Source organism: Podarcis liolepis (genome assembly GCF_965112155.1).
Source record: "Podarcis liolepis genome assembly, chromosome: 1".
Lineage (NCBI taxonomy): Eukaryota > Metazoa > Chordata > Lepidosauria > Squamata > Lacertidae > Podarcis > Podarcis liolepis.
Window position 1 is genome coordinate 44151118 of NC_139554.1, and position 15378 is coordinate 44166495.

Below are 15378 nucleotides of genomic sequence, written 5' to 3' on the forward strand. Positions count from 1 at the left end.
GCTGCAAATGCATTTCCTCTTTTTTCTTTTTTATTGTCAAATACAGGTGATACCTTTCTTACTTTGCTTTGTTTGCCTGTCTTCAGGTGTACCCTGAGGTGAAGGATAGCAACCAGTCCTGCTTGCCCCCAAACTCTTTCATCACCTGCTCTTCTGATAACACCATCCGCCTCTGGAACACAGAGAGCTCCAACATCCATGGGGCGGCTCTCCATCGGAACATTCTGAGCAATGTAAGAACATATTTTGGTCTGGAACTCATCACATGGGATTGTTCTTAATGCAGGACAAAAGGAGCTGAGCAGCCAGCTTTATACCAAATGTACAATCTAGGCAATGTTGCTCTGAAATGCAGCAACCAAGTTAAGTTTTGCTTGTGAGAGCAGCCTTGGATTTTGTTGGCACGTTGTAGCCTGTATGGATCCTTTTTCTGTTCCACGTTTTTATTGTGTTATGTAAGAACCAGCGCCCAAAGTGCCTTAACCACTCCTGCTGTTCACCACTTTGGGGTAGCTTTTGGGCTGTGTAGCAGGTTATAGATAAAGCCATAGCATAAGGAACGTCTTGTTCTTTTTCTTATCAGGACTTGATGAAAATTATATATGTAGATGAAAACACTCAGACCCTCCTGGACACAGAATATAACACTGGTGGGGGTGCCGACAAGGCTGACACGCAGGCCCTAGATGCAAAAGTGGGGATTCGTACAGTGTGTGTGAGCCCTACTGGGGAGCACCTGGCATCAGGTGACAGGATAGGTACTCTCAGGTAAGGTTTATTATTATTATTATTAAAGAAGGCTAAACTTCTGTAGCAATACTGAAAGGTCCTTTCTGACCCTCTGACTGTGCTCTTCTCAGGATCTATGAGCTGAAATCCCTGAGAGAAATGCTGAAGGTGGAAGCTCATGATTCTGAAATCCTCTGCCTTGAGTACTCCAGACCTGAGACAGGTAAGATTAGCTCAACCCCAACTCTGGCTTATTTGTTGGCATTCTGAGTTTAACTCTTTAGCTCTGTTAGCAGAGATCATTCAGTTCCAGACGAAATAGTCTATTACTAAAGCCACAGGCACATATAGGCCATTGCTCCTTTTAAAAATTAATCGCAGAATGAAACATTGTTGTTGTTGTTGCCCCAGCCACTCTGGATGGCTCCAAACAAAACACATTAAAAACTTCCCTATACAGGGCTGCCTTCAGATGTCTTCTAAAAGTCTCATAGTTGTTTATTTCCTTGACATCTGATGGGAGGGCATTCCATAGGGTGGGTGCCACTAACAGAGGGCCCTCTGCTTGGTTCCCTGTAACTTCACTTCTCACATTGAGGGAACCTCCAAAAGGCCCCTGGACCTCTGTCAGGGATGGAGACAGTACTTCTGGTATACGGGGCCAAGGCCATTTAGGGCTTTAAAAGTCAGCACCAAAACTTTGAATTGGGCTGGGAAATGTACCAGAAGCCAATGTCCTTCAGGGGCACAGTTACCCTATTCAGGAGCATGGAGTCCCCCACATATGTCCACCCCCCTGTCCCCCAGAAGCAGTACTTCCGTCTTGTTGGGATTCAACCTCAGTCCATTAACCACCAACCATCCTCCAACATGAGGAAAGCACCATTGTATCACAACATACTGCAGTCCTTTGGAAGTCCAGCTTGAGAAAATGCATTAGCAACTAAAGGATTTTCTCATTTCATATCTTTATGACAGGGTTGAAGCTTCTCGCATCAGCCAGTCGAGACAGACTGATTCATGTTTTGGATGCAGGGAAGGATTATAGCCTGCAACAGACACTGGATGAGCATTCGTCCTCTATCACAGCTGTGAAGTTTGCAGGTAACGGGGTCAAGTGCAACTGTCTTTGTTAACTCGACAAATGCTCCTCATTGCAGTTACAAGTAGCTGATAGACATTTGACAGTTTTCATAGCTGATTGCTGCATTTGGGTACCCACTTCCCATAACATTCTGGTTCCTTTCCTTTCTCCCTCTGGAATACTGCAAACTTTCCAAGTAGAGGAAAGGCAACTGGTTAGTGCAGCAGACATCATGCAACAAAACGTTCATTTGCTCATATTCAGCGTTCAGTTGGGGAAGGGCCAAAGATCAATGGGAAAGCATCTGCTTTGCATCCATAAAGTCACAGATTTCATCATTGGCATTTCGAGGTAGGAGTGGGGAGACCCTTGTCTGAAACTCTGGAGAGCTAGGCTAGATGCGCCAATGGTCTGAATTGGTATAAGGCTGCTGTCTATGTTCACACATTATCAGAAAGTTATCTTCACCATTTCCCCCTGCCAAATTGAGAACAAGTTCCATTGAACTCAGTGTGTCATTTCTTAATAAACATGACCAATGGAGTCAGATCAATGTTTAAGATTTCCTATCACATGTGGTTTGGCTCTTTTGCATGGGTGATGTGGAGCTATTTGCAGATGTGGTACACTTACTCTCTATTTGCGGTTCAGATTTTTCGTTAGCAAAATTTGTATATCGCCTAATTGTAAATACTGTAAAACCTCTAAAGTGGTTTGGGGTGGGGGGAGATTGTATGGGTTAACCAAGTGTGGTGTAGCAATACATAACTTGGATTTGAAACCTCTGTGCAGATGCTTACTGAGCCAAGAAGCTCACTGGGTAAACTTTGGCCAGCCATGCTTTCTCAGCCTGCCCTACCTCACAGGATGGTTGTGAGAATCAAACAGAAATGGGCCTGTTTGCTATTCTTCACTCTGGCATCCATTGTGCTCCTTCAAATGGAACAGAGCCTGGTTTGCTAGGGTGGAAAAGTGCATTGCTTTTAAAAAAACAACAACCTTAAAATATCATCTCCAAACCCTGGTACTCTCCAGATGTTCTGGCCTGCAAGTCCAATCAGCCCCAGCCATGGTGATGGAGCCTGTACTCTAAAACACAATGTTTGAGAAGGCTGCTTTAAAACACAGACTGGCAGGAATAGTAATATGCCATATACAGGAAGGACTGTAAGGCACAAATAAATTGAAGAAATCTAAGTTTTGTATTGCATGTCCGCTTGCTCATGGGCCTACCTGTTTCTCTCCTTCTCTAGCCAATGATGGAAAGGTGAAAATGATCAGCTGTGGAGCAGATAAGAGTATCTATTTCCGCACTGCACAGAAGGTAATTCCATTAGAGTATTCTGTCTTTATGTAACTTCTGGAGTAGAGCTATTTTAAGAGTGAAGAAGAGAGGAAAGGCTTTGGATGGTGGTCCAGGCCTTGTTTCTTTCCTATCTTGACTTTTTAAAAAAATAAAAAAAATAGAAGAAACTATGTTGCAGGAGGCCTGCTAGTAATGGAGCCATTCAGCCACTGTATAATTTCAGCCTCTTTATGTAACTGTTTCGAGGCGGGCGCTTTTATCTCTTGCTTGGAAAGAATACCCTGGTCTTCATTGAAGCGCCCCGGTCTTCATTGCTGCTGTTTTTTCTTGCACTTAGACAGCTGACGGGGTTCTCTTTACTCGTACGCACCATGTTGTTAGGAAGACCACTCTGTACGACATGGATGTGGACCCTAACTGGAAGTATGCTGCTATTGGATGCCAGGACCGCAACATCAGGTTGGTTCACTAGTTGGGATCTAAACATTTTATTCCTTAGCTTAGACTTGAGAACAAGTTCCATTGAACTCAGTGTGTCATTTCTTAATAAACATGACCAATGGAGTCAGATCAATGTTTAAGATTTCCTGGCCTATGTATACCAACCTTCCCCACCCTGGTGCCTTCTAGATTTTTGGGCTGCAGCTTGCATCAGCCCCAGCCACCAAGGTCAATGATCAGGGATGGTGGGAGTTTATTATTATTATTATTATTATTATTATTATTATTATCAATCAGTCAGTCACTCAATCAATTGCCTTGTGCTGTAAGATCCTAGGGTTGGTTACATAGAGTTGTAGTCCAACAGCATATGGAGAACACCAGGTTGGGGAAGGTGGGTGAAGGCACTACTAATCAGAAAACCATCCTGTGAGTGCCTGACTTGTTCCAACTTCACTATTCAAAGAACCAATGCCTGGGACTAGCTTCTTTTCACTATTCAGTCACACCTAATGCAAAGACAGTATGCAGAAATCTATTGACAGAGGATTTCTTGCGCTGGCCAGGGGTTAGGGTAGGTGTCATTTTGAGGCCCCTTCTGATGCTATGATCCCAAGAGAAGAGTGGCAGGAGCACTCATGTGATTGAATAGTGCCAGATGGGGAGGTGGAGTGGCCACTAGGTTAGATATCTCTTTTGAAAGGGAGGTGGATCTTTACAGTTAATAGCTATTTAGGGCTAAATGAAACTGTCACATGTTCAAGACCCATCAGACAAGAGGTCCTAAATGCTAGAAGTCTGTCTGGTGATATTTGGCTGGCCACTCACTGTTTGAACTAGATTTTATTTATTTTATATTTTATTAGCTTTCTCAGGGCAGTTCAAAAGATAAAGATACGAGAGGAAACAACAAAGCAATAATGCCCCTCCCACAAACACATTTAAAAGGTCGTAGAATATTCATCAGCCAAATGGTTAGAGAGGAACATTTTTGCCTGGCTCCTAAAAATATGTAATGAAGGTACTAGCTGAACCTCCCTTGGGAGAGCATTCGGCAGATGGGGAGCCACTGCAGAAAAGGCCTGTTCTCATGTTGCCACCCTTCGGACCACACATGGAGGAGGCACGTGAAGAGGGCCTCAGAGGATGAATGCAGAGTCTGGGTCGGTTTATATGAGAGGCAGTGCTTTGAGGTATTAGAGTCCTGAGATGCAATTCTTGTTCTGCTATAGCAGGGCCTTATTAAGGATAATGTCTTGTTTCCCTCTCAGGATTTTCAACATTAGCAGTGGGAAGCAAAAAAAGCTATACAAGGGATCCCAAAGTGAAGATGGCACCCTCATTAAAGTAAGGCCTTTATCGGTTTTGCCTCCCACGGCTCCATTTTTCCTTGTGTGTGCTTTTTATTATGTGCAGCTTGATTTGGTGCTCTGATTGAGGGGCTAGATTTCAACTTAATTCCATGCAATGTGAAGACCTTACGTTTGGGAATATGTCATTTGTTGCTGGTGTATGTTTGTGCAAATTGCAGAATGGATGATCTCTCCTCAATACATTCTGGGTATAAATGAAAGATAACATTATAAAGATGTAGATAAAATTACTACCATTACTCCAGAAAGTAAGTAGTTAAAATCCATAAGAATCACTCTGCGCTAAAAACGGGGATGAATAAATAAGTATTGGCTTCGGGTTTCTCAATAAAAGGGCTGTGTTTTAAAGTGGCATCTGTGGATAATTTATCTGCTGCTACTCTAAACTGATCCATATGGACAAGAAATCCGGTGGTGCTGAATAAGCATATTTGAATATGGTACATTCTCCCCATTGTGCACGTCATGCATTATCCTGGGGCACTTCCTCTATTCCCTTTTGATGATTCTTGCATGCTGTGTTGTGGAAACATATACAATAACTTTGCATTCAGTCTCCAAAACAGTTTTGTTTATTGTTTCTCGGCTCTCTTAGCCTTGATTCAGGAAGCGCCTCTCCTAGCCAGATCAGTTTGTTTGCTTTCCAGATTTTTTCAGCAAAGCAGATTGCTAGAAATCTGTGACACAGGAGATGACAATATTGCCAGGGTGGAGAGATCTGAGAATCTAGAACAATGCTAACATTAGATAAATCCTATTCTTCTAATGCCTAGTATGTATATACCAGCTACATGGCTGGTGAACTCTACCCTCCCTTCAAGGTTTTTTGGGGGGAGAATAGGAGAGTTTGGATCCAAAGCCCCATCTGCTTTTTAGTTAACTTGGTTAGCATGTAATTACAAAATATGCATTATTATCCTCTGGCCTGGATAATGCTCATACCATGAAACATACCCACCTGGTTGTGTGCACTTAGCAAAATCCTGCAAACTAGACTTTCTAAAGCCAAGAGACCATAGCACAGATATATTTTATTGTTATTCTTTTTTTCTCTGTTCTGTGTCATTTGTTTCAGGTGCAAACAGATCCCTCTGGTCTCTATATTGCTACAAGCTGCTCTGACAAGAACCTTTCTATCTTTGATTTCTACTCAGGCGAGTGCGTGGCCACAATGTACGGGCATTCAGGTAAATCGCTGAGCCTTTGTTGATGGTGAATGTTGCTTGAAAATTCTTAGTGAGTTACATTCCATGGTTGTTTTTTTAAATGAAGAGAACATGTTATAGTACCACATTTGGTAGTACCACATTTGTTAAAATATATTTTCATAGAAATAATACTTTTCTCTATGTTGAGTACTTAGGTGAACTGGTGCAATTGCAAATGAGGTGCCCTTTAGGTGTTTCAGCAGTGGCATGGTTTATTTCAATTAATCCATATAGTGGATTTGTTGAATGGTTTCATATGATTTTTGACTGGTGGCCTCGAAGTGGCTCATAATTTTTAAAAAACGCAATTGATACATTAAAAGCCACGTACTTAGAAAAGAACTAGCCTGGCTTCATCAGGAGTTGGTACCTGTCATTGTCTTCGCGTACCTGCCCTCTTCCCTTTCACACAGGATAGTTGGTAGTAGTGGGTCCTCTGGTGAGGGAAGGATCAGTCCACCTGCTGCTTTGTCTTTGCCTCCTGCCCTCTGTAATCCTTCAGGTTTGTTTTGGTATTACATGTGAACTGACGCAATCGGTAAGGTTTAGACAATGGTTCCTGTAAGGCTTATGGTCATAGAACTCCAAGCTGTTCATTTGAAGTCGTTGCACACAACAGTGTTTCAAGATCTGTTCTCTTTGTCCTTCTGACATTTACAGAGATTGTAACTGGGATGATGTTCAGCAATGACTGCAAACACTTGATCTCGGTCTCTGGTGATAGGTAAGCAAAGGGATATTTCTGCCTTAGATCTTCCTTTCATCAGTGGGTATGGATGCTTAAAAGTTACTTTAAAAAATGGGGTGGATATGCAATGGCCTTTACTCTGTGCATTGGAAGAGTATTAACATAGGCCTCCCACTGTGAGGTGTGATAATATTTGAAGAATTATGGGGAAGGAGGTGCATCCTGGGCTTTCTGGAGTGTCAGTATGAAGGTGGGAAGCAGTGGGCATCAGGCAGGTACACTGAGGAGACGGCACTGAGCTTCTAGCCACAGGTATTGAGGAGGGTATAGAAACTTGCAGGAGAACGAATCTTCTCCAGGAATGTGTATCTGGGTAGAATTGGCGGTTCTTGAGCAAGACAAGACTTGTTTCTGTGTTTCCTGCTTACAGCTGCATTTTCATCTGGCGTCTGAGTTCGGAGATGACCATCAACATGCGGCAGCGCCTGGCAGACATGAAGCAGAGAGGGAAGCAAGCGGAGAAAGCACAGCCAGGCAAACCAGCTGGGCTTGCCAGGTAGGAGGAAGCCACTGCGGACAGTTTTCAGTAATAAGAGGTGTTTACTGGCTGCATAATCAAGTGGAAATTCAGATGTGGAGGGACGCAGGTGGTGCTGTGGTCTAAACCAGTGAGCCTCTTGGGCTTGCCGATCAGAAGGTCGGCAGTTCAAATCCCCGTGACAGGGTGAGCTCCCGTTGCTCTGTACCAGCTCCTGCCAACCTAGCAGTTTGAAAACACGCCAGTGCAAGTAGATAAATAGGTACCAATTTGGTGGGAAAGTAAACGGTGTTTCCGTGCGCTCTGGCTTCCGTCACGGTGTTCCGTTGCGCCAGAAGCGGTTTAGTCATGCTGGCCACATGACCCAGAAAGCTGTCTGTGGACAAACGCCGGCTCCCTCAGCCTGAAAGCGAGATGAGCGCTGCAACCCCATAGTCGCCTTTGACTGGACTTAACCGTCCAGGGGTCCTTTACGTTTCCCCCCCAAATGTGGCCATCTTCTAATGCAGGGTTGGAGAACTGTGGCCCTTCGGATGTTGTTGGACTTCAACACCCATGAGCCCCAGCCATCTTGGACAGTGGTCAGGGATGATGGGTGCTGTAGTACAGCAACTTCCAGAGGGCCACAGATTCCTCATTCCTTTGTTAATGGAAAGAGTCCATCAGCAGAATAGTGAGGGGGTGAGCTATGTTCAATGATTTTCCCCCTAAGTCTGCTCCAGAGGGTCCCCCAACTCACTGGAGTAGATTTTTGGAGGGTGTGGGGTAATACTGGGGAAATTGCTGAGCATTTCAATGGCTAACTTCTTCCATTAGCTGAAGATCACTATTCCACCCCATGTTTTACTTTGCATTTGTTGATGACAGGAGACTACGAACTTGTGTGATAGTTCTGCATCTGTACGAAGGGGTTTTCATTAAACAACTATGGGCTCTCTAATCTATATCACTGTCATACCTTATGTTCTTCTGGTAACATTATGGGAGGTTGCCTGCTCTTCATGGGGTTACACTACCTCTGAAGGAGCTGGTACATAACTTGGGGTACTTCTGCATCCTTCCATTAGCTTTGGCTGGTGGTTCAGCTGCACCCCTATCTGGACAGGGATAGCCTAACTTCTGTGGTCTATGTTCTGGTAACCTCTGTGTCAGATTACTGCAATGTGTTGTTTGTAGGGCTGCCTCTGAAGACTGTTCAGAAACTTCAGCTGGCGCAGAATTCAGCAGCCAGGTTGCTCACCGGAGCAAGATGGTTTGAGCTTTTTACACAGATCCTGGCCTGACTGCACTGCCTCCCAGTTATTTTCTGGGTCCAAATAAAAGTGCTGGTTTTTATCTATAAAGCCTTGAAAGGCTCAGGACTACAATACCTCAAGAACCGTCTTTCCTCATATGAACCAACCTGGTTCATCATCTGAGGCCCTTCTTCATATGCCTCCTCAACACAAGGTCTGGAAGGTGGCAACATAAGAACAGGCCTTTTCTGTGGTGGCGCCCTGCTTGTGGAATGCTCGCCTCAGAGAGGCTTTCTTGGAGCCTTTGTTACATATCTGTAGGCGCCGGGCAAAAACATTCCTCTTCTCCCAGGCCTTTAAAACTGTGGCATTTTAAACTGTGTGTGGGAGGGCTATTGTTTTTGTTTGTTATTATGCTATATAGTTTTGTGTTTTTATATTGTAAACTGCTCTGTGATCTTTGGATGAAGGGTGTGGTATAATAATAATAATAATAATAATAATAATAATAATAATAATAATAATAAATAGAAGGGGGCACAGGCCTGAGGAGGGTTGTGCGGGCTTCATTTTACTTTCTTTTCTCATCCACGCTGTCCCTTAGGTATGTGCTTTATTTAGTTTAGCCTAAAAATATCTACCATTATCCAGCATGTTTCTCAGAAAGCCTTTGCTCAAGCATAGAATTCTATTCTGAGCAAAGGAAGATCACGTGAGTGGTGTTAGCCAGATGTCTGGGTGTCAGTACAAAGGAACATACAGTACAGTCAAACCTTGGTCCCCAAATGCCTTCGTTTTGGAACGTTTTGGCTCCTGAACGCCAAACCCCCAGAAGCAAATGCTCCGGTTTTCAAACGTTTTTTTGGAAGCCGAACATCTGACACAGCTTCCGCTTGACTGCAGGAAGCTCCTGTAGCCAGTTGGAAGCCACGCCTCGGTTGGCGAACATTTCGGAAGCTGAATGGGCTTCCGGAATGGATTACGTTCGACAACCGAGGTTTGTCTGTATGTGGTAGCAATAGTCAGATTGTATAGCTATGAACAAACTTGTCTAGCTGGGATGGGATGGGGAAACAGGTAACACTCGAGATGTTGCTGAACTACAACTCCCATTCCTGCCCATTGACTATGCCTTCTGGGGCTGGAGTTGGAGTCCAACAGTATCTAGTATTTTGTTGTCAGAAAAGGGGAGGTAGTTGAGGAGGAAAGCATTTTGCATGTGCTCAAACGTGCTCTGTTCTATTTGCTCTAGTATTGCAAAGTTCTAATCCCTGCTGAGTCATTGCTGACATTAAATCCTGCTGGTCCCTCAGTAATATCCTTCCCTGCTATTCCTCAGCAGTTTGCTGTGGAGAAGCCTTTTCAAGCCAAAAATGCTGGAGCTGTGGAGCAGTGTTCTTTTTATAGCAAACTCTTTGCAATTCCAGCAGCTGCACACACAGCCTTTGCCTTTTTTGAGGGGCAGCCTGTGTGTCAGGCACTGCCGGTTTCAGTCAATATTATAAAGCTTGCTTGTCACATGCTCTTGCTGGGAAAGGTTGAGTCTGCCACATACCAAGCCCTGCAGCTTGTTGGAAAACACGTTTGGTGACCTCTTTGATTAAGCTGGGTGCTGTCTGTCTGGTCAGCATTTAAAAGGATTGTTTCCTGCACTGGCCCTAGTTGTTGGATATGAGTAGAGAGACCTGAGGAGCACTGCTTGATGAATGTCGGAAGGATGTAACCTTCACTGTAAGGAGCTTAAAAGCTGGGGAAGTTGTGTAAGAAACTTTTTTTTAAATGGGTATTCCTTTATTTTAGATTGGATTGAGGTTACATCGATTTTGTTGCTGCTTGATGTTTGTAAGGATGTTGGTTCGTGTGTAGCTAGGGAAAAGTTCTGCAGAAATCTTTTAATTGCTCTGTGATATTTTTAGCTCACCTTTCTAGCTCCATTGTTTAAACTTGGTATAAGAAAGGAGGTGATGGATGTAAGATGCATTTGGAAGCCAGCTAGTGCCTTTGGTAGTGTTACTGAGAACACCACAAAATGAATGAGCATAAACCTTGTGGAATGTTCTGAGAATTATGTTCTGCTGATGTGGCAAGCGGGAGAATGGAAATGCTTCAGTTTGAAATGTCATGTTCTCTGTCCTCTTAGCAGATATAATATGGACCTGGTCTTACAAAGCACAGGTTTAGGAATATGCCATTGGCCACATGTGCTCCCTCCTCTGCTTCCGAGGTATTTCAAATCATCGTTTGCCATGACTCAGAAAATTATGGACAGTACTTTCCCTCCAAATCACAATTTGAAAGCCTGGTTTGGACTGAAGTTGCTTGCAAACCATACTTTGGAAGTGCCACTAATTGTGGTTACAGATTTGGATGTTGCAGCAAACTATAGTTAGAGCATACTAAGAAAATGAGAGAATGAAATACAACGGGGTGGGGGGAGTGTGAGGAGAGAAGATGGGAGCCCACTGTACATTTTCTCAGCCAGGGTGGTTGTTTTGGTTTTTTGGAAGACTGCGTTCCTGATATATATACCACTGTGATGGAATGTGCATCTGATAGTCACTGAGACTCACATGGATCCCTGCATCTACTTACATAATAATGAATTAATTTGTGGTACATCTTAAAAAAATTCTTTTGTTTATGCTTTATTCAAGTTTCAGATTCTAAGGACAGGGATTTTTTTTGCTGGATTCCTTTTTTCCTGATGATGATTTCCTATCACTGTATTCTGTTATAACTGTTTTTAATTTTAATTTTAAATTGTTTCAACCTGCCCTGGGACCTGCGGGCAAGTAATGCTGTGTTGTTGTTGTTTTACTTGTAGAGAGGAGTGGGAGAAGATTTTCAGGCCAATGTTTATACCAGGGGTAGGGAATGTATAGCCCTCCAGATGTTGTTGGACTCCCCAACTCCCAGCACGGCCTATGGTCAGGGATGATGGGAAATGTAGTTCAACAACATGTGGAGGACCACAGGTTGATTTATACAGTTTAAAAACACATTTTGCTTTCTTCTTGTTGTTCCCTCCCTTGTCCAATTATCCTGCTGAAAGCTTCCCTCACCCTCTCAACAAGAAATATTTAATATTATCTAAACATAAGCTGTGAAGCTTAAAGGCTTTTATGAACTAAGATCATGGTTATAGCTTTCTCTTCTTTTTTCCTGGTGATTTTGGATGAAGTGTACATGTCAAGAGAGAATTAAAGTTGGCTTTGATGAGCACTTCTGTGCTGAAGGTAGATCGCTTGTACTCAGTGCTACTTTTCTAGAAAAAGAGGTGCCAGAACTCACCACGGACACTGCCCTCATTCTCTTAGAATGGCAATGATGCCCACCTGACAGGTGGAAGAACTGAGTTGGTGGGATTATTTGGTGGAAGTGGTAAAGCAAACCGATACACATTGAGTAGCGCATGGCACTGAATCAACGCAGTGCTGACCGTAGCCTGGATGAAGAGGATAAATATCATTGTAACAAGGCATGCCATTTAATTTCTTTAAATATACATACACATGCCATCTAAAAAAGCTTTAAAAAAATAAGCTAGCATTCTTAGTGCCTAAGAAAACAAGTTACACCCTGTGTTTATAAGTTTTCCCCCTCTTTTATGGAAAATTCTCCAGTCATATTGGTGATGGATGTACATGCAACCAGCAACAACTGTGGAAATGTTACTGCAGTTGATGCATGTGGAAGCATACCTAACGCCGGCATGGGAGGCAGCTCCTTCAAGGCATGGCCTGCTGGTGTTTTCCTCACTCCTTTTCAAGCGCAGGCCTGTACCCAAAGCACTTTATAAAAGCCTTGCCTGTATTGCTTACTACTGCTGGTATTTTCCTGCTCTCAAGGGTTGCTGCCATTTGAAAGAGATCACCACAGCCCCAGATAGGTGGATGCATACGCCCTTTCACCACAGACAGCCATGATCTATGCCTTGCCTCCATAGATTATTTGTCTAATCCTCTTTTAAAAGCTTTGAGGGGGTGGAGAGAGAAATTCATAGAGGAGCGAGCTATTGACAGCTACTAGCCATGATGGCTATGCTCTGCCTCTGCAGCTCCTGTGCTGGAAATAACAGGAAAAGGTGTTATTGTGCTCAGATCTTGCTTGATGCCTGTGGGCTTCTGGTTGTCCACTGGGAGAACAGGCTGCTGAACTAGATGGACCATTGGCCTGATCCAGCAAACTATTCTGGATGTTTTTAGATCTGGGGCAGTTGAAGTCTTGAGCGGGTGGTTCATAGTAGATTGTCAGGGATTTCTGACTATTGACACTCGACCAGCCCATTACTGTCTCTTGGCACTGGTGTAACACCTGCTCTGCTTTTGCTTATTCAGATGGAATGGATTGATGGAGTGTGATGTCATCAGAGCATGGATGACACCTTGTCCCCAATCCCTAAGATATTTTGGAAGTGCAGCACTGAGGAAGACCAAAGGCAATTGGAACAGGCCATCTGCTCAAAGGCAGGCTCAGCATGCCACCCCACCCCCTGCAGTCATTCTAGATGACTCAGGACAGTGTTTTAAGAGCGGACTAATTTGAAAAATAAGGATTCTCTATTTGCAGAAAGGAAGTTGGTGCCCCTTAGCCCTATTTCTGTACTGCTGGCAATTTGCACATTGCAGGGAAAGTTATTCCCTCTCCAGGCTGCCCTGTATTTGGTAGATTAAGTTATTTTTGTCTCCAGAATAATGCCTAGCTCAAAACACCTACCCGCAGCACTCATAGCAGTTGCTAATGGCAATCATGGCTTTCCTTGTGCAGAGTCATGGAATAGGTGTGATGTCAATGGGTTTAAATGTGACATTTCTTGGAAATGGGCAGTTTTGGCTGCTTTGGTTCAGTTCTTGCTTTGCCTGAAAGGGGAAAATGTGAGTCTCTCTGGGGAAGGTTTATGCTCAGAGCTCATACCAGGAATGCCTGCCTTATCCATTTTGATTAAGGATCCATCCCAGGTATTCTAAGCACTCTTTTATTGTGTAGCAGTGCAACATAACACTGAGTTATGGTGCGCTGGTCTTACATTGCCAACTGTCTTTTCTCATAACTGCATTCTTTGACCTTCCTTCCTTTCCCTGCAGGGATCAAATTTGCCTCTGTGCAGCACAACAAAATTCATATTGTGCTTTATAAAATTAAATCACGAAAGGATGAGAAGAAACATCCAAAGGCACAAATAAATAACTTTCAAGTGCCTTAGATTATTAGTAGGAGAGATTTATATGTGCACGCAACTATCCCACTAAAACCGATGGGACTTGAAAATTGCTTAACGGTGCCTCAGAGTGCTATGTTAAGGATTTGTGGTGATGTGTGTTTCTAGCCTGTTTAATATGCTTTCACCATATCTGTGGACCAGTAGCACTTTTAAGGTAAGTTTTCTGGAAGTCAGAAAGACTTACATCTAATTTCCATCTTCATCCCTCCCATTTAAAGTTGCTGTGGCTTAATGGTGGCGTTCTGGAGCTGTGCGCAAGAGTGTTTTGAATAAATAATGTTGATGCTCACCGTATACCTTATGCCAATGCTTCTCTTCATTCTTCCTTTCTAGGCACGAGTCGGTCTCTGTCCTCTCATCTGCGCCAGTGCTGTCATCGGACAGTGACAAAGATGGTGAAGACGAAGGGAATGAGGAAGATGAGCTACATGGGCTGCAGTCCTTCCAAGTCCAGACTAATGGCAACACTGAAAGGGATTCAGGTATATGGGAAGAGGAGCATATGGTATTCTGGAAGGAAGTTTAACCCAAAGATAGGGAATAAAGAAAGAACCAGGAGAGAAGCTGACAGCTGGGCTTGCACAGTTTCTTGCTGTTTTCTTCACACAGCCCTCATGGTCCTTGCAAGGAGAAAGTACTGTGTACCAGCAGTGCACAAGCACACTTGGCAACCATTCCTCACAATTGTGCCAGCATGCGTTTCCAATTCTTACAGAGTGTTTCTCCAAACAGTTGTAGCCCTGGAGTAATTCATGTAGAGAGAGTATGGCAGAAAATGACTCAGAATGAACCCGGCACGAAATCTAGGACAATGGCTATATGAGATTGTCCAACTGAATGTATATCTGTGCCAACAGCTGACAAAGCTGAGACGGGAAGTTGGTGCTGTTATTTCCACTAGGGAATCATAAGAATTCTAAGCAGATTACTACTTAATTAACCTACTAAAACGAGTGATATGTGCATGCGTATATTCATAGGACTTAAAAGAAATGGGTTCTGTTGTGATATATCTTTGTTTAATCAAAGATGTTGCACACAGATTGTGTGTGAAAGAGCTTTGTGATGGTGGGAAGAAAATCAGCTTTGTTGACTTGTGTATTTTTCTCCTCCTAGATCCAGATCTTTCTCTTTCAAGAAGCTTTTCCCACTGGGAAATGAGGAGGGTGAGTTTTCAATACATTAAAAAAAACCCAACACCTCTGAAATGTAAGAACAACAGCTGAAGAGCAGATGGATATTCACAGAGTCAGCCTGCCCTAAGATGCATGATACATTGATGTAGTCTTCACACCACGCCTTTTCTATAGCCTGCCAATTTCTAAATGCCCAGGCATACACAGATTCAATTACCAGTATATCTAGCAGCTTCAGCTTCTCCAGTGCACCGACTGTGTGGAGGTTGTTACCTGCTAGGTACAAGATGTACCTCTTTGTTGTGTTAGGCTCTCCACTGCAGATCACTGCAGACAACCCAATTGTCAAGTTGCAGCTCTGCATCCAAAGAAAAATCAGTCTCACACCAAGATAGGTTCCGAATTATGGCTGCTCCTAG

At 43.5% G+C, this 15378-nt stretch overlaps 1 protein-coding gene across 11 annotated transcripts in view; it reads left to right on the forward strand.

Annotated features, from left to right (window-relative positions):
• MAPKBP1 (mitogen-activated protein kinase binding protein 1) overlaps positions 1 to 15378 on the forward strand; it is a 129044-nt gene that overhangs the window by 91946 nt on the left and 21720 nt on the right. For all 11 annotated transcript variants that reach the window (XM_083505837.1, XM_083505847.1, XM_083505841.1 and 8 more), the window contains 12 exons: positions 87 to 233; positions 584 to 768; positions 861 to 952; positions 1708 to 1833; positions 3067 to 3137; positions 3457 to 3578; positions 4832 to 4907; positions 6009 to 6120; positions 6802 to 6865; positions 7260 to 7385; positions 14157 to 14305; positions 14940 to 14989. In XM_083505837.1, the coding sequence (XP_083361963.1) occupies positions 87 to 233; positions 584 to 768; positions 861 to 952; positions 1708 to 1833; positions 3067 to 3137; positions 3457 to 3578; positions 4832 to 4907; positions 6009 to 6120; positions 6802 to 6865; positions 7260 to 7385; positions 14157 to 14305; positions 14940 to 14989 (1320 nt within the window). The remainder of the gene's footprint in view (positions 1 to 86; positions 234 to 583; positions 769 to 860; positions 953 to 1707; positions 1834 to 3066; positions 3138 to 3456; positions 3579 to 4831; positions 4908 to 6008; positions 6121 to 6801; positions 6866 to 7259; positions 7386 to 14156; positions 14306 to 14939; positions 14990 to 15378) is intronic.